The sequence below is a fragment of the Bactrocera oleae genome, chromosome 5 (assembly GCF_042242935.1).
Source record: "Bactrocera oleae isolate idBacOlea1 chromosome 5, idBacOlea1, whole genome shotgun sequence".
NCBI classification, from domain to species: domain Eukaryota; kingdom Metazoa; phylum Arthropoda; class Insecta; order Diptera; family Tephritidae; genus Bactrocera; species Bactrocera oleae.
Genome location: NC_091539.1, coordinates 38,295,758 through 38,314,767, shown reverse-complemented (window position 1 = coordinate 38,314,767; position 19,010 = coordinate 38,295,758). Strand labels below are relative to the sequence as shown.

General features: G+C 33.9%; 1 protein-coding gene across 8 annotated transcripts in view; it reads right to left on the bottom strand.

Annotated features, from left to right (window-relative positions):
- dnc (phosphodiesterase dunce) overlaps positions 1–19,010 on the bottom strand; it is a 361,971-nt gene that overhangs the window by 222,855 nt on the left and 120,106 nt on the right. For 3 of the 8 annotated variants that reach the window (XM_070109874.1, XM_070109875.1, XM_070109876.1), the window contains exon 4: positions 1,867–3,287. The exons of the other annotated variants lie outside the window; for them this stretch is intronic. In XM_070109874.1, coding sequence (XP_069965975.1) covers positions 1,867–2,954 — 1,088 coding nt within the window. In that variant the 5' untranslated portion in view covers positions 2,955–3,287. The remainder of the gene's footprint in view (positions 1–1,866; positions 3,288–19,010) is intronic. 8 annotated transcript variants of the gene reach the window in all.

Below are 19,010 nucleotides of genomic sequence, written 5' to 3'. Positions count from 1 at the left end.
TTGAAGAATTTTATATACAACCTTCAGGATAAAATTCAAATGAGCAGTGGTATGATCGCTGAAAAGCATTTTAATTATTTTCATTTAAGCTATAAAAATTCGACACTCGAAATTTTTATTTTCACCTATAATATTCAGTTTTGATTAGAATCTAAATTAGAAAATTGAGTTTTCTAATAATAATAATTTCAATACCAAAAAAAAAACAAGAAAAAGCGTTTATATCTATAATACCCTTATAAGTCCATTATTTATAGCATAAAAGTTCTTAATATTGATACTGATCGGTTAGTTGGTTATAGTCAATGCAACTATATGCTATAGTAGACCGATCTAAACAATATATTTGGAGATTGTAGCAATGCTGTTGATAAAAATCCAAGATGAATTTCGTAAAGAAACCTTGTCAAATAAAAAAAATTCCATACATGGCCTTATGTTTAATCATTCAGTTTGGATGGCAGTTATATACTGTAGTTGTCCGATATCGGCAGCTCCGAGAAATGGGCAGTTATTTGAAGAGAAAAAGACGTGTGTTTGATTGATTTCTCAAAAACGGAGGGACAAGTTCGGGTATATACAGATGGACATACAGACAGACAGATGAGCATGGCTAAATCGACTCAGCTCGTCACGCTGATCATTTATCTATACACTTTAGCGTACAGACAGGATATAACAAGGGGCATGACTACCCTGTGAAGAGATCAATAGAAACCGGGTAAGAATCAGTTATGTTTATATCATATAAAATGTCTGTCCCTTAGATGGCATTGTACAATATAAATCAGTCATATCACATATTTCGTATCACACCCAAAAACAATTAAACTTGAAGCATAATGAAATATGGTACCAAAGCTGAGTGATATTGGTCCGTACCTTTTCCAATTCTCGCAGTAACTTTTATAAAATCATGCTGACCTAAGTTCCTTCTACAGATTAGCTTTACATTGACTCAGAAAAAAAAAACGGATGGGAAAAGTAGTATTATTGCAGTCTGGGACTACAGTAAAACCTAATTTTATTAGTTTTCAATATATCCTCTGAGTTTTCAAGTTATCATCTGAGTTTACCCATTTTCACACAGTAGAAGAACTTTCTTCCAGCAATTTTGGTTTAAATAGCTTAATGGGAAATTCTAGTCATTTATCTTTGAAACGATCACAAGGCTAGAAATCGAGACAAAGAGGATGTGATAGTTTTGCTCCTTAAAAAAGTTTTAGCAGTATTAAATAACTCTCAGTAGCCCACTATTTATGTTATTGTATTTAATGCTTTCGTATTAGGATTAAATAAAATATTCGAATTTTTGGTTGAGAAGCGCGGGTGCATTTAAAAGTGGACATAAATCACGGTAATTGAAATTTCAATACAAAACTGAAAATCAAATACCAAAACTAATTGCAATTAGCTAAAAACCAGTAGGCTTAAACAGCCTAACCACAAACGATAAATTTAAATTTTATGCATTAAACCGACAAACAGGTATGCATATATTCACACAGTTGCATGTGGCACTGCAAGATGGGTTTAAGTGTATAGCTGATTGCATTTGCATTATTACAGTGTAAAACTTTGCCACAATGTCTACGTATAAACGACAATAATTGAGTGCGGCGAGCAATGCAACATTTAGTATTTTCTCATTTATATGCCCACCGTGGCGTATGAGTAATCAATGAATAAAATTTACTTATGCATTAATTTCAACGTGGACGAACGGTGTTTTCCGCCACACCAAATTTGCATTAATAACATAAAATATTTATTTATATGTAGACTTTTATTAAAAAAAAATAATATAAAATTCGCCATATTTGCAGCGCCCCCAACGCTTCTGTTACTATTACGCGATTCACTTACCCAAAAAGGTCCGCCTCACTGCCGGGAAAACTGATGCGCGGCGACAATGGCGATCGACCCGAACGCTTCAGCAACTCATGTAGGCCGGCTGGCGCGTGTATGGGACTTAAAATGGTAATTTTGCGGTTCGGTGGCGCCAATAGCCCACCGGACAATGTCAGCTGGGTGCGTATGCCAGCCGATTGCGATGATGTTTTCATTTCGATGGTCTCTGCCGACTTGGAGATTAAAATCGATGACGATTGTTGCAGGCCCAGCTTGTTGGTGGATAGCTGTGTTATGCCTCCCTCAGATGTCAAGTCGGCTGTGCCGGTCTCTTCAATTTGCGTTGAAGCGCTGCGTATACATTTATCAGGACGTTGACCGCCAAATGAGCCGCTAATCGGATGTGCTGTGGCCTCCGAATGTGCCGAGGTGGAGCGTACAAATTGACGCACATGCTTTTGATGGGCTGTGAGGAAGTTGCCACTGCTCGAACTAATCGGATGACCTGTGGTGTCGGGTTGTTGTAGGAAACTCTTGAAATTCGTCTTTGTCGATGAGGATGACGTGGTCGAAGCCATCTTCTGTATGTAACTGCGTTGTTCACTGCTTACAATTGAAGTGCTCGATTGTGCCTTCAACTGTCCTCCCAACTGTGTGATGGCTGTGCTGCCAGCGCCCAGTCCACCAATGCTGCCACCCAACTGACTGAGTAGCGAGTGATCGCCGCTAACTACCGCGGCCGATTGCAGACTCTGACTGCGTGTACTGGTCGTGATGGTCTTTTGTGAGTGTACCACCTGTGAGTTGACTTGCTGCTGCTGTTGCGTGGAGACGGAAGAACCGAGCGCAGTGCTGCTGGCGCCATCCAATGAATTGCTGCCGGTCTTTATGGTGGACGAACTGGTGGCGATAGAGAACGAGCGACTGGCCATTTGTGTAGCCATTTGACTGAAGATTCGCTGCTGTGTTGTTGCTGATTGATCGCCAGTTGCAGCTCCATCGGTGCACTCTAAATCATGCTCGGAACGCACTTCTTCGGCGTCCACCTCACTCGGCGTGGTCACGATGTATTGCGGTGGTGAAACTTTGCCGTCCTGTGACATTTTTGGTGCTTGCTTGGCTTAGTGCAGAGGTGAGTTGCTGTCTCTCAGACTGTGTGTGCTTGCGGTTTTTGGTCTTTGTTGTCCCTAACAGCAGGCGATCTTTAGTCGTTGGACGAAGTAATTGCCGTAATGAAGGTGTTGTGGTCGACGTAGACGATGGTTAAGGTTCTCACGCTCGTGGCGCAAATGCCAATGCATGTGTTGTTGTTGAGTTGTATTTAAAGCGTTTAACTTTAGGTTGTTGGCTTCAATTGTTGAGCGTTTTAAATTGAGTGTTTCAGTTATTTTGGGGCTATATATATTTTGTTTATAAATTTTACACTTTGTGTGGATCTGAAAAGTAAGTTTTAATATATTTTTAGTATTGTATTATGGTTTCAGAAATTGGACGCTCGAGAAGTTTTTGCCGCTGCTTGTTTCTAACAGTTTTTCATAGAACTGCTTTTATTATTCTCATTAATCACAAACATACATACTTGTAAGTGGATTTGTCGATATAAATGGACACATTGCACATGTCGACACTCACTATGCAATCCCATTCAATGCATAAACTTTTGTTAAGTTAAAATGTCGCATTATAGCGCTCTGTATTTACATATATACACATGGAAGTATGTTTGTATGTCACCAAATGCGACTTCAGGAATACACAAACTTGCGAGAATGACAAATTTTTTTTTATTACTAAAAAACAATTGAACAGGGAATACTAAGTTTGCCACGATGTTTTGTAACACCTAAAAGGATACGTCGGAGACACTATAAAGCATATAAATTATAAGCGTTTTAAGCTGAGTCGTTTTAGCCAGGCTCGTCCAAACAAGTCTCTCAGTTTTGGAGATATTGGTCTGAAATTTTGCGCACGCCATTTTCTAAACAAGAAGTTGTTCATTTGTCGGAATCACCGATACCGGTCAACTATAGCATATAGATGTCATACAAACTGACCGATCAAACTCAAGTCTTTTCATGGAAAGCTCTTTTATTTGATGAGATATCTTCATGGAACGTGGCATAGGTTATTATTCGAGACAATTTGCGCTGAATTGTTTAAATCGGATCACTTTAACTTATAGTTATTATACAAACTGAACGATCAGATCAGATGATAAAACAAATACACGAATTTCCGTAACTCAGTGTTGTTGGTTTGTAAACTCGCTTTATATATAAATTCCCACTTAATTACATTTAAAAAAAATAATGAAAAATTGTCTTCACAATAAAAATGCAAATTTCGTAAGTTATTATTGCTTCGTGTATGTAATTTTGCATTATTGGAATAATGACATACCTAAGTACTTGTATGTATAAAGCTTAGTTCAAAATCTTGGCGAATGCATTGGTTTTAATACATACAAGTATGTAATTTTATGGCATAGCTTCGTTACACACACACATGCAAATGTGCGTAACTATGATTGCTGGGGTGTATAAAATCAAGAAATATTTCTGATGAAATGACATTTTGTAGAAGCCAAGTCACTTACATATGCACCTACAGGTTACCAAGGCATGGCGGTTAATAATGTACAAACACACACACACACATAAAGCACACCCTTTTGATTGACTGTTGAGAATTGCAATTGCCCAACGCATCAACATTTTCGATATTTCATTGCAATTATCAATGCGATGTGACAGCTGACGAGAAGAAGACGTATACAAGTGCAAATCATTAACTCCCACCACATACATATAGACATACACACACATACACATTTGCAGCACATAGAAATAATTGCATGCAATCTGCATTTGCTTACACCTCGCACAACTCTAGCGTTCTAATGAAATGCATATGTTATTGTAGTTGGTGTTGGTGTTGTTGCCCAATTGCAATTGATGACAAAATTGTGCGAATGTGGTTTATAACGGTTAGTATACCGTAGAAGATTTCGGAGAGTAAAGGGTGAAAAATGGAGAAAATTATGTTTGTGTTGTTGCTTCGTAAAATATCGATGTGAGTTATGAGAAGACGTATTATTAGCCCTTCTTGTTCTCTAGAGGACCAAAAATGTTCCTAATGCCTAGCCTTACTCAGTAATTAAAGAAACTATGTAGTGATTGTAAACTTGACTCATCGTCCATGGTGTTCCACGGCGCAGAAATCTCATCGAATATATTTGAAATTAAAGGATGTTTCATGGACCCCCTTGAACCACAGTAAAACTTTTGTATAAAATTCACTGTCAATAATGAAGATATTTATATATTTGTAAGCAAGCGTGTGATAGTTAGGCGAATAAATTATTTAGCTAGAAAATATCATAACATAAACTTAATATCGTAACATAAACATAACATAACATGACTTAACATAAAATAGCATAATATAATATAACATAACATAAAATAGCATAACATAACAAAATATAACATAACATAACATAACATAACATACCATAACATAATATAACATAACATAACATAACATAATATAACATAACATAACATAATATAACACGAAATACAATAACATAATATAACATAACATAACACAACATTACATAACATAAAATGACATAACATAATACAACACAACACAACAAAACTTAACATAATAAGTTTATATGTTCTGTGCATTCTGTGCTTGTATTTTAGTTTGCGTGTTTTTATACCCTGAGCAGGGGGTATTTTATGTTTGCCACGATGTTTGTAACGCCCAGAGGAAAACGTCACATGCCATATAAAGTATATATAAATGATCAGCGTGACGAGCTAAATCGATTTAGCCCTGTCCGTCTGTCTGTATATATACATACGAACTAGTTCCTGAAATTTCACCTCCTCTGAAATTTTGCATTCGTCTTTACTCATCAAGAAGCTGATCATTTGTTGGAACGGCCCATGTCGGACCATTATAGCATATAAATAATATAAGCTGTCGTGCAAACTGACCGATCGGAATAAAGTGCTTGTATGAGAAGCTTTTTCATTTGACGAGATATCTTTAAGAAATTTGGCATGGATTATTGCCTAAGCCAATGGGGCCATTGCCGAAGAAGTTATTCAGATTGGATCACTTTAGCATATATTGTAGCTGCCATACCAACTGACCGTTCAAAGTTCTTGTTAACGTTTTTTGTTGTTATATTATTTAATAGTAATTCACTTCAATAACTTGTGAGCTTTTTAAATTTTTCTTCCTTCTAATAACTTTCGCTGCTTGTTAAATTTACTTCATCGTTGTAAAAAAATAAATATTTTTCTCTGCGAAATCTATTGTAGCCATCCATGTATGCGATGACAAAAATGATTTCCGACATATTTTCCTCTTCATTTAAAAATAACTAATGAAATCAATGAGCAGTAAGAGTGCCTATAATTACATAAATAAATAAATAAATCGATTTCATGCTTGTTATTTTCAACGTACAACTAAAGTATATTTAAGTATGGACTCTCTGCGGCGGGCTAAAACTGTCCAACCATTCCGCAATGTCGGTTGTCCATTTTCACGCTTTTGCCGCACTCTCTTCTTACCATGTTCTCGTTGCTATACGCTTGATTGGCTTTTAAACAAATTTCGTTAAGTTTAGTGGTTACTGGAGGGCTGCTGTCGGTTGTCGGCTGTCGTTCACCGTTAACGATAGCCTGTGCGGTTTTGTGGCACACAATGACTCTGACAGCTGTCAAAGCGCAGAGTTGTATTGAATTAAGATTGGTAGCCGGTGATTTGGATCACAAAAACGGAAAAATTCGCATATTATTAAGATTGAGTGGGAGGCTATAGGAAATATTATAAATAAATTTTCAAGGTTTAGCTTGAAAACAATTATTTTCAGCCTTTTCCGACAGTAATTTTTTATGGCTTTTATTAAAGTATTGTCATTTCTGAAATATCTTAAAATAGTACGTAGCTTCCAATTATATTTCTGACACTCTTCTGAGCTACAATGTGGCTTTTTGGAATTCAGCAAGTTGCAGGTTGCAGAAAATAGTTTATTTGCATTACGTGCTTGCTTCTAGAAAGTTGAGTTTGTAATTGTCAATGTGTTGCATTCACTGTCTGCTTTGCGACGCAGACTTGAGTCATGTCATTTTGAATGCGATTCAAACATCCGTCTTGTTTACTTTTACAGTGTTGTCTGCTTGATATGCTCAAACACGTCTCAATGATATTGTTTTGTTCTCACAAGATTGCCATAACACCCGACAACATCGAATTTACCTATTGGATATGCAAGCCAATGTGTAAAACAAAATTGTATTTCAATAGTTGTGAGATTACGTGTCCTAAACTCAAAATTCAATTTCATATGCAATACAATGATTTTTTTATCCTCTCGCAACAGATTGTAGTTATGTTAGTTTTTATTTACATGACGGTTGTTTTTATTTACATAACGGTTGTTTGTGGTTCCATACAGGCATCCAAAGTTGTCAACTGAGCAGATTGCCACTGCAAAACAAAATCGCTAATGAAAATGGAGACTACCTATTAAGTAACTGTACTTTTGAAATCCCTTCTTGGAGCTCAACCACGCTCATTTCTTCCAGTCTTGAATTTTAGCTTTGTTTTGATCTGTACAACAGATAACTGGAAAATGACGAGAGATAATAGAATACAACTATGGGTGCCGAGAAAACAGACAATATTCTCCCGAAATTGAACGTAATAGGTACATCAGAATAATCTACATATAGGTATACAATGATTGTCAAAGTTTGCTAGTTCTATTGTTACCAGAACCACTTTCAATCCAGCAAATTTGCAGAGATCTCTCTTGTTTAGATCACGATAATGAAGAAAGTACCTCGTGGTAACTCAAAGTTTTTTTAAACCATTTGAAGACCGTTTTTCAACATTTTGGTTTGTTTAAGTTCATACAACTTTTTGGTCGGCAGTAATATAAGCTTAGTATTTTCGGTTACCATATACAAGGTATCTTACTGAAATATATTTGATCACGATCCACTGAACACATGACCGAGATAACTGGCTTGGTAGTTAGCACCTCGGCCTATGATTTTACGCCGATTATAAATGTATTCACAACTAAAAGTAAACCTACACAAACTCTCTCCGCAGTCATTGGACTATTTCCGACCAAAATTCATTGGCATGGTTGCACATGCGACACGTAACAGCAATGCAGCTTCCCACGTAACCGGTGTGGCAACAATACAACAAAAACAACAACACATTAGTGCATTCAGTAGCTGAGAACTTGTATTAGGCACGTAGCTGGAGCTTAGAACGCAGTGAATTGTGGAATACCAGAAAGCCAGGGAGAGAGAGACTGCATAATTGTTAAAAGAAACAAAAAGGCGGAAATAATTCAAAAGCGCTACATTTGCTGACGTGACAAACAACGTGAGTAGTACAATGCATTTACTTATTAACTGCGTCAATTGTAGGTAAAGCCAAAAGAGATATTTCATTGTCAATGCAAAGTTGTGACGGAGTAGATTTCGTCTCTTTTGTATTTCTAGATAACCAAATAGAGATTTCGGTGCTAGTAAGTAGTTTAAAAATGATTATGTCCAGGGTAGGGGAATATAAAATTGAAACGATCAAGTAGGTATATTGAATCGACCTAGCAGCATAGGTATTTTCTAATGGTCTCTTATGTCTGAGAAGACTCTAATTGAATTTTATGCCTTAGAAGACTCTAATTGACATTTTTGTAGTACATCAAGATAATTTTGAAAAGAAAATATCGAAGTATCAAGAAAATATCGAAAATACTGATTAGTAAGTTTTATTAGAAATCAAGATCTAAAACGTTTAGACTAACTTGGGATGAACTATAAAAGGTAACGTTTAAAGGAAAAATTACTGATGACATCTTCCGATTTTTCGACATTATCTTCTTTTCCAACCGCCACATTTGGATTACATAGTATTACTTTTGGAAGCGATGAAGTAGCAGAACTATGACTTCTAGTTCTCATATAACCGATTCGGGTAGGACATATCATATAATTGCTTCTTTTCTAAAATTTATTCTATTCACTATATATAATTAGGGTAAATAAGAACAAACACAATTTGGCTATTATTCACGTCAGTATATCAAAGTTAGCATATTTTTAGCAAATAATCAAGTAAATTCTTTATTATAACCTTGCATGCTTCCACTTGATAATTTCACAGTTTACGACACTTCTAAGGAATTTTCATTCATTCTAATATCAACTATGCAATTAAGAATATACAAATTTTGTTAACCATCCTCTGGCACTAATCCCAGGTCTAGTCAAAGGTAAACCAATATAAAATTCGGTAAAAATATAATAAATAAATAAAAAATGAAAATTGACAACGTGAAATAACTAGAATTAACTAAAAAGCAAACAGAGTAACAAACAATATACAGAACTAACGATGGACTCCCAAATGTATGCTATACAAAAATTCATACTCAAAAATAATTACATTTATTTAAAAAGTAAAAACACTCAAAAAGTTATTAAAAACTTCAAGTGCTTTTTCGAGGTTATATTTTTTCGTAGACATTTATATATTTAGTATAATACATATGTCTAAATATACAATATATATGAGCAATAGAACACATTAAATAATGTATACAACCATTTACAGTAAATGACCCTGCTAAATTTTTAATGATAATCTGGGCACTCTGCTACGCTACAGGAATTCAAGCAGACAAAGCAAAACAAATTTCAAAATGTGTGTTTGCGAAAACTGGCCAGTGTCAGCAAATTTGTTGGTTCGTCAACTCCCACGTGTAGCCAGAGTTTCGTCAAGTGCGGTCGCATTTGCCCTTGAGTGCTACCTTGAATTTGTTGCCATATTTTTTATTTTGTATTTTTGATATTAACTTGTAGATTTAAGGTTTTAGCAAAATATAATAATGTTTTATGGTATTGCACATCATAGTCATTAAGTTCATTCATTAAAGTACGTAGCAAACTACGCATTAGTGCGTTAATTTGAATTGTTTGTCTATTAGTTAAGTTAACATTAACGAAATAATTATGAACATATCATTTTTTATTTATTTTTTGTTTTTCTTTAAAGTTTTGTGCGCTTTGGTGCCCTGAGTAGGTGGTAGAAGTAGGTGCGCCTAGTTCTAGGCAATGAGCTTGTGACTTATTTTACATATGTATTTATATAGGCATTTTTAAAATGAATATAAAGTGCTCACTTGCTCAATTTACCAAACAAAATATCAATAAATTTCAATCCAACGAGACATTCTATTAAGTTCTTTGAAATTCTAAAATTTCTGAAACAATTTTTGTGAATAAAACTTGTGAAAAGTTCTTTACATAATTTTAGTTAGTGACAGAAAGTTTAATATTCAAAGTATGTAGATATATTGCTGGAAAAAATAAAAGTAATAACATTTTGTTTGAAAGTCAGGGCATTACTAGCTAAAAACCGCAGTGCGCCTAGTGGTAGGCAAAACAATTGAGAATGCTTATTTACATATTTTTTTAAAAATATTTTTATTATAATAATGAATATCAAGTATTTAAATGCACAATTTGCAAACAAAATATCGAAACATATCAACCCAATTAAACTGTAGTTGTATGCAACGAAATTCAAATATGTCCACAATTTTCATTTCAATGAAAATTTTTACTAAATTAAGTAACTTTCCAGTTAAGAATATTATATCAAAATTCTGTCGTAAAATTTTAGTTTTTATACAAGAACATGATTTTGAGGAAACATACAAACAATCATTAGCTGGATTTGCTACATATCCATATTAGTTATTTCTATGTACCATATATTGCAAATAAGACAAAATTATTTTCATAAAGCACTCCAAATAATGAAATATTATCACATTCGAGTATTTTCTAGCAAAACATGAAATTCTAATGAAAAGAAACAATAATTTTTTTCAGCAGTGTTTAACCGAAAGCCATTAGCCAGCTAATAATAAAAGATATTTACTCCGAATAATGAATAAAGTTTGTGCAGAAATTATTATTTCCTCTATTCCCTACTTACATACACTTTACCATAGCTACTTCATTTCTTTTGTTATCTCAATTTTTTGTAGCTTAGTCCAACTTAGTGTGCACTTCCTACCACGCTTTCACACACGCTCATTTGTTTTCTGGAATTATCTTTACTTCCATTTGTTGTTTGTTTTCACTTCGTTCTAATGCCGACCACTCAGTACACAGATTATTGTGGCACTTCAGCAGGATATGATATGACTGTGTCTGTGTGTGGCTTAGAGTTTTTGAAATTGTGTTTGTTATTTAGAAATCGGGAAATTTATAATAATATTTTGTCGTATGCTTTTGTTTACTTTATTTTCCCGAAAACGAAATGAGGTTGGAAGCGAATTCGCTGCATAGCGGACACCAGTTTGGGTAGTGGGCTGTGAGGAAATTGTGTGACAATCTTTGATTGCTGTAATATTCATTTGTGTGAACTCGACGCAGAGACTTTTGTAATTATTGTGTAGACATTTTTTGCATCAAATTCTTATTAGTATTATAATGGCTTCTTGTTCGTTAATCTTTATATACTTATATATAAAAGATATGAGAGTTACGAATGCTTTTAAAAAAACATTTTGCGGACTTTATTTTTAAGTATAGCTACAACATATCAACTACACTTACACATTTTTCATACACAAAAGAAAAATTTTAAAATAATTTTACAACGAAAAATTGCAGCACTTGGAATTTAAATGAGTTAAGCCAACCCAACAGGCTGGCACACCGTAGGACTACTCATACACATAATATACCACCAAACATGCGATGACACCCCACACCACCAGCTAACACAAAGGTTAGTTCTCTCAGCGGATTCAACACATTCGATTGTACACTGCGCCACATCAATACCTCACATTCGATTGGACATTCAATAAGACAGCGCGCTGCATCAACTCGATCCTTCATCTTGATATATTTGGACATCGTCATTTCACCCAATCAGCTGGTTTGCCTTCAGTCCAGCACAGCTACATTTATAAAATTGAAAAAAGCGCAATTACAGCAACAATAATTCATACAGGTGTAATTTCCATCCAACTTTGAATGTTTGTATTTGAAATTTAACGAGCAAATAAATGGCAGGCTTCCGTAAGAATTTCGAAGCCTCCAATGAAACTGAATAAAATAGAAACGAAGTTGCGTAACTTAATGAATTGTAAAACCGATTTAAAACAAAAACAAAGAAACAAGAAAAAATTGCTTTAATAGAAGTAAAGGAGTGAAAATAGTATATATTTTACATAAAAACATAAAAAGTTGTTGCAATTATTTGAATATTTGCTTACAAATTGAGCAATCCATTATTTTTCGTACAGCTGTTTCCATCAAGGGGCAAGTGGGGTGGCCAAAGATCAAATAAAGATAATAAGCAAAAAACCGTCAAATATAAATATGTGTGAGTAGCGATGAAAGTAAGGAAAAAGGGCATATTACTACATCCTTGCCCTGCATTACCTTCAGTAACGCAATGGTGCCCCAAACGGTATTTAAATATTCACCCGCAATTACAAAGCCCCATTAATTTCACCTTTGAATCTTTTGTTCTTTATTTGTGCTTTGCATGGCACGAGATTATGTAACAGTAGTATTGTTGACGCTGTCGCAAGCGTTAATTCTAAAGCCGTTAGAATTCTTATCGTTTGTGCTCCGATTAAGTCACACACCACTAATTGCGCGTGCCTTTTTATTGTTTTCTCTTTTCTCAACGTAAATAAATAAACTCAAACTCGCTTCTTTTTGTTTAAGTCTTTATATTGAAACCTTATTGGGATAGTATAAGTGATGATTGCAAGCAGTTTGAAAATGCCTTCGGAAGACAACCGTTAAATGCTTTTTTGATCATTTTAGATTTGGTTTTGTACGGGGTTTAAAATTGAAACCACCACGTGATGGTGATGTACTTGTGTTAAACCTACTGGTCCATATGATGGAGCAGATATTTTTGATGTAATTTAGGCGAATTGCAGTGATGCTAATTGAAATATTATATTTTTATTGTCTTTATGTACAAGTATGAAGAAGTCAAAATCCAGTTTTTAGAGATTAGACCAGACTAAAGCCTTAAAAAATACTTAATTTTCTGATGAAACTAAATAAAAATAAACAAAAATTTTATTTATTTATTTCAGTAACCAAAGGGCAAGTAAACCAACCAATCTCCGGAATCATCGTTTTCTTGAGTATCTGTACAGGCGGCAGTGATTCTTGAAACTCGCACTACCTGAAGTAAGTCGACTTTTGGCTTTACATCAATTTTTTGTGATATGGTGGTCTTTGAAAAACACTTTCAAACTTTTAATGAAACAAAATGCCACCTCTTGATGACGAAAAATGAATTGTTGACTCGCAAAACGTCTTAATATACTAAAACTCAATTATGTTCCTGTAAAGATGTCAACGTAAAGAAAGCCTACCAACTTCAATAAAAAAAAATAAATGGTTGTTTTTACATTAGAATTCTCAATTGAAAATTTGGTTTTTTCCGATATTAACTTATAATAAAGAGAAAACTAAATATTTTAAATCAAAAAAAATTACGGTATGTTTGGGACATAAAAACATAAAAAGGTAGTTTACCCAAATTTCGTTAAGGTAAGCTTCTTTTTTTGTTTGTTTAATCTAAAAATAAAACACCAAATTAGATATTCGAGTTTTACACATACATTTTGAGGTTATGTGAAAAAAGTGTTGACACAAAAGTTGTAGACCTTCATATTACCTACAACTTTGCCATCAACTTTCTAGTTTTTCCGGAAAATTATATAACTTTTTTTTACCTAAAAACTGAACTAGTCCACTACTTTCCACTTCCCGACCTTAAATCGCCTTAAATGATAATGTTTCCATTAAGTTGTATTGTTCCTTTTGCAATGGTGTCCATCCAACTAAATTAGTGTTATTTTCCACTTTTTTTTACCGTTTTCAAAGGCTACAGCTCTGGTCTATTAAAGTTTAAATAAGGGGAAGTGCTCGCTATTAAAAAGTCTAAATGTTATTCGAAGATTTCAAAGAATAAGATATATTGCAAAATTGGTCCATTACCAGCATTAATCTATAAATAGTATAAGTATCTACATTCAGCTAAGAGTTTAATTATTATTTAAACTTTTACTTTAAGCTTGGACGGCCTACTGTATTTCATTGTGAACTTCGCTTTTTCTTACGCAGCAATTTATCGATTTCCACCGCTTTGATCCGTGTGCGTTTGTACTGGATTTACTCACATTGTTGTTATGGTTGGGAAATAAGTGATGCAATTTGTGTTTGTCAACAGGTTCGCCAACTTGTTGTACGATTTCCTTTAGACATTGTGCAAGTTGTGTTTTTGTTTTTGTTGCTGTTTGTGTTCTTTCATACTTGTTGTACGATTTCCTTTAGACATTGTACAAGTTGTGTTTTTGTTTTTGTTACTGTTTGTGCTCTTGCATAACCGCGAGCAAATTTAATTTGTTTGCTTGTGCATGTGTGTGCGCGTGTGTGTTTTTATGTTCGTACAAAGGGTTGGCTGCGCATATTGCCGACGGCATTTTGAAGTTATTTTTTTAAAGGGTGGCACCTGTTTGGTGGCGTAAGGGACACTAACAATGTATTAAGTAACGAGCACATTACGCTTGTTTAATGTTATTTCTGTGATCCATTATAGATTTAACTGCCAGAACTTAATAGTACTCGCATGCCAACAAGTCGGTAGTAAAATAAAAGTGTCTTTCCTCTTTCGTAACTGATTCGTTTACGGATTTACAAAGTTAATAAAAGCTATTCTTCGAGAACTTTACTTTACTTAGCTAACTTTAAGAATCACGGTAAGCGCCGAAAACTAGGCTAACGTTTCGCTATGTTTGACTTACGAGCTTTTTCTGCAGAGACTGCTGCCATTCAAAAGCCACGCAATGATTTATTTATTTCCTCTTCGTCGACTAAATTTACTCAGCATTTTCACTTACTTTCCATTTTATTTGCTTTAACTCTCCAAACTTTTACCATTTGCACTTTACTTACATTCAGGCGCAGTTATGCGGGGAATAAAATGGATTTTCAGTATTCGCTTGCTAAGAGTTTTATTTTACATATTTGTACTGGCATGGAATTTTATTTCTTTTCTACTGAAATTTAATTTATTCATATTTCCAGCCCTTTAAATGCCTACAAAATATTTTTGCTGTTTGATTAATATATATGTGTATGTACTAAAGACTAAATAATATTCATATTGAGTGCCTCCAGTTTACTTACTTATATCTAACTCATAAATATTAATTTTTCTTAAAATATGCAGCAAGAAGCGTACAATAGACTAAACTAATATTAAAGCTTGGTCATGATACTAAATTTTTGTTATATTTTTAAAAACCTAATTTTTTTAAAATTTAACCTTTCGAAAATAACATCAGATAGCAAAGAGCCGGGAATAATAAATATTAACTAAGATATGCTATATGTACAAGACTGAAATAGTTAGTAGATAGGACGATCTCAAAATTGTGTTTATTGTTTTAGATTTTAAAAAATGTGACGTACTTTTACCTTTAAAATCGTTTTTCAAAAGTTTTCTTCGCTTAAGAGAAGTGAAGACAAGCTACATATACGTTATTTAATGGCTTAATATTGGTATCTTTATTGGGAGAGGATCTGAATTTATATCCAGGCAAGGCTATCAACACAGGAAGTTTACTTCAAACTCTGTTTTGTTTTATTGTGTTTTTTTTTATAATTTCAAATATTGCATACTGATATATAATGAACTATATTCTGCTCCTTATAAAGATTTTTCTCAATCTCAATGAAGCTTTATAGAATTTTATTAAAAAATGTTTGGGTTATGCTATGTTGGACCAGATGTCCATTACTGACAAAATATTAAAATATGGGCAATATCCAAACAACAATTCCTTTAATAGTTGCAGCATATATTATCATTAATATTACTGCTGAGTCCTCGTCTATCTTAAAGTTTTACAATAGCTGTCGAATTCGTTTCATTGTCTTGTGTGCTCATTTTTTAAAAATCTCGTTTTCACCACTAGCATAAAATGCTTAATTATATTATTAAATTTTCTAAAGACAAAGTTTTCGAAACGAATAATTTAAAGTGTCGACCTGATCATATTAGTGTTGCCAAACCTGGAAGGAACGGGATTTTTGACCTATGTAATAGAAACATATTTCCGGGAAGTATATAAATATATCGCACCAAATCAGCAATAATCTCCCTTTCCCAATAATCCTCCGAATGTGGCTTGCGTTTACGTTATTTAAATATTAATATCACCCTTTGGCATTTCTACATTATGTATTTAGCAATAATTACGCTGAACACAATTATCTGTTTGTAATTAAACAATGCCTACACGGTCTTCCTAAGAGCCATTGACGGCTGTCCACCTAAATGTATGCAATGCGATACTCACGGAAATATTTAATCACAAGCGGCGTTGGCTTCTGCAATGATTTTGTTTAAACGCGTTGTTGTTGTGTTTGTTTGTAGCACAATTTACTTTAAAGCCATTAAAACAAACGTGGCATTTGCACATCAATCATACGCCCTGCGGAAAAGGCAAACGATTGGATGAGCTTTTGAAAGCCTTGGGTGTGCGTGAGCTCACGCAGAGCGTAGGGTGGGCTTTGAATAACAACAACACACAAAAGACTATTTAGCTTTCATTTAATTGCATAACCAGCTGACTGACAGCGGTTCGCTCCATAAACCAAGGGTCAGTTGCATGCTTTGACAATGTGAGTGGTTTAATTGGCCGACTTCAATATAGCTTGGTGGGAATTGCGATGATGTGGCATACAGTTCTGCAATTAGTGGCAATGGCGTGCTATAAACATAACGTTAGATTGTAGGAAGTTCAGCGTTGGTGTCATAGAAATTTCTAGTGGTCTGGACCCTGACGTATTGATTGTTAACTCAAGCTTTAGCTTTAAACTAATTGCTTTTACTGTTTGTGATACAAAAGAGTAACTAGAAATGATATATTTTAAATTTGAATTTAAAAATTTTCCCTTTATAGAATTTTTTATTTATTTATATTTTCTGTCTTCTTCTCTGGTCAACAATGGTTTCTGGCTTTAAAGAGAGAAATTCTTTGGATTCGTGATCTTTAATGGCATTATCCGAGACATAAGATGTTTAATATAATTAAACATATTTCTGTTAGATGAATTTTGATGAACCCAACTATAATAGCTCATTTTTTATAATCCCTTATTTATAGCTCACCTCTGCATATACATTATATTATATATTACTATTTACATTACATCTTCATAGCAATGACTAGCATCCGCAGCCAAGTTCATGATATATACAAAAATAAATAAAAAAATGTGGAATAATTTGAGAGCATCACCACAACGGTTGGAAATTCATACATTCATACTACACTTCTCAACGCAATTAAATTATGCAACTTTGGCGCTTTTTCATTTGCTTTTTCCTATTTTTTTGTAAGTGAAGTTTATTTGGTTCGTTACTGCGGCATTTTTGCTGTCAGTGTCAACATTTGTGCAGTAGTGGCGTGGCAATTGGGTGGGAAGCCATCAAGCGCATAAAGTTTTCACATTGTAGGTGAGCGTTGTAATGCCTGGTGAATGTGGGCGAATAACAAATAGAGAAAAATGTATGTAGATGAATACAAAAATAAATAAATATATTCTATATATCATACAAGTTTAAATGCATAAGTATTTGTTATTTTGCAGTTGTCAGTAAGCTGAAACTTTAGTCGGTGAAAAGATCGACCAAGTAAAGATTCTCTCTCAGTCGATGCATTAAACCCTTCAAGTATTACATACAAAAATATAGTTCAATTTAGAAACTTTCCTCTACCATAGCATTTCCTATCAAACTAAAAGTTTTGACAATGTTTAACCGATTCCAAACCATGAAAGACCTATTCTAGTTGGTCCGAAATGGAAAGCAAATATCAAACTCTCATCAATAAGCTCTGTAAAATAAACATACCTTTGCGTAGAGCCTCTTATAACGACCAGATTATCTCAAAATTGTTTTCTCTGTACTCTTATATAATTGAATATAGATACTATTTCCCCCAAGCAGGGTGTGAGCAGCTAATACCACAAATAACACTTGGAATGATTAGTGAAATAATCCCAGTAGTTGGAGGTTAAGTTTTAAACAAATACTCTAGAATAATCCAATATAACCTCAAATACTAAAACGTTAATGGAGCATTAGTTACTGTATGTCTGTTTACAGTTAAAAAAAGTTCTAGCATACGACGAGTCCACATATGACACTTACCACCACTCCACCCATCTAATACCTTTCTCGATTCTTGTGACCCTGCTATGTAATTAACGGTAAATGAGTGTGGCGACAACTTCTGATATTCATACTAAAAAAAAGTATAACTACTCGTACCACAAAGATTAAAAGAGTTTTGTGGTTTGGAATACTCGCTTAAAACAACAGTTCAATGTACTGTCAAATTAAACCATCCAGGTGGCGAAGACCAAGATATTATTCAATTGGTAATTTTATTTTAACTAACAAGAATTGATCTGCTCAATAAAATAAATATCTTTCTCAAAATGAATTTAGAATTGATAATGTGAATAAGCTTGTCCTGGTAGACATATACAATACTTCAAGCTATTCATTTGATTATATGCATATTGTGTCAACCCACTAATGTTTAAATAGAAACCGATAACAGAAGCAAGTTTCTAACTTAAAAAATATATAAAAATATTTACACAATTAGCAGTAAGGCTATTTTGCGGTTATATTTACATGATATGCTGTAAAAACCCGGTTTCTGCCTTACTTGGTGTTTCAGCAGTTTCGTTGATTTGAGAAATGTCTTATTTTATACACCCTTAAAAAGTAGTTTACTCCAGAAAGAGCAACTTTACAGCAAAATGGTTCCATTTTTAAGGCTTAACATCAAATTCTATACAAATTGAGAACAGATTAGGCAGATTTCTGTGATGAGCGCCATTATAAAAGAATTTCAGAGAAATGCTTTCAAAGTATCTTAAACATACTTTCAACATAATTGTTAGTCTATACTTATGTTATATAAATCTCTTTGTCCCCTATCGAATATACGAAAAACAGTATATAATATATAT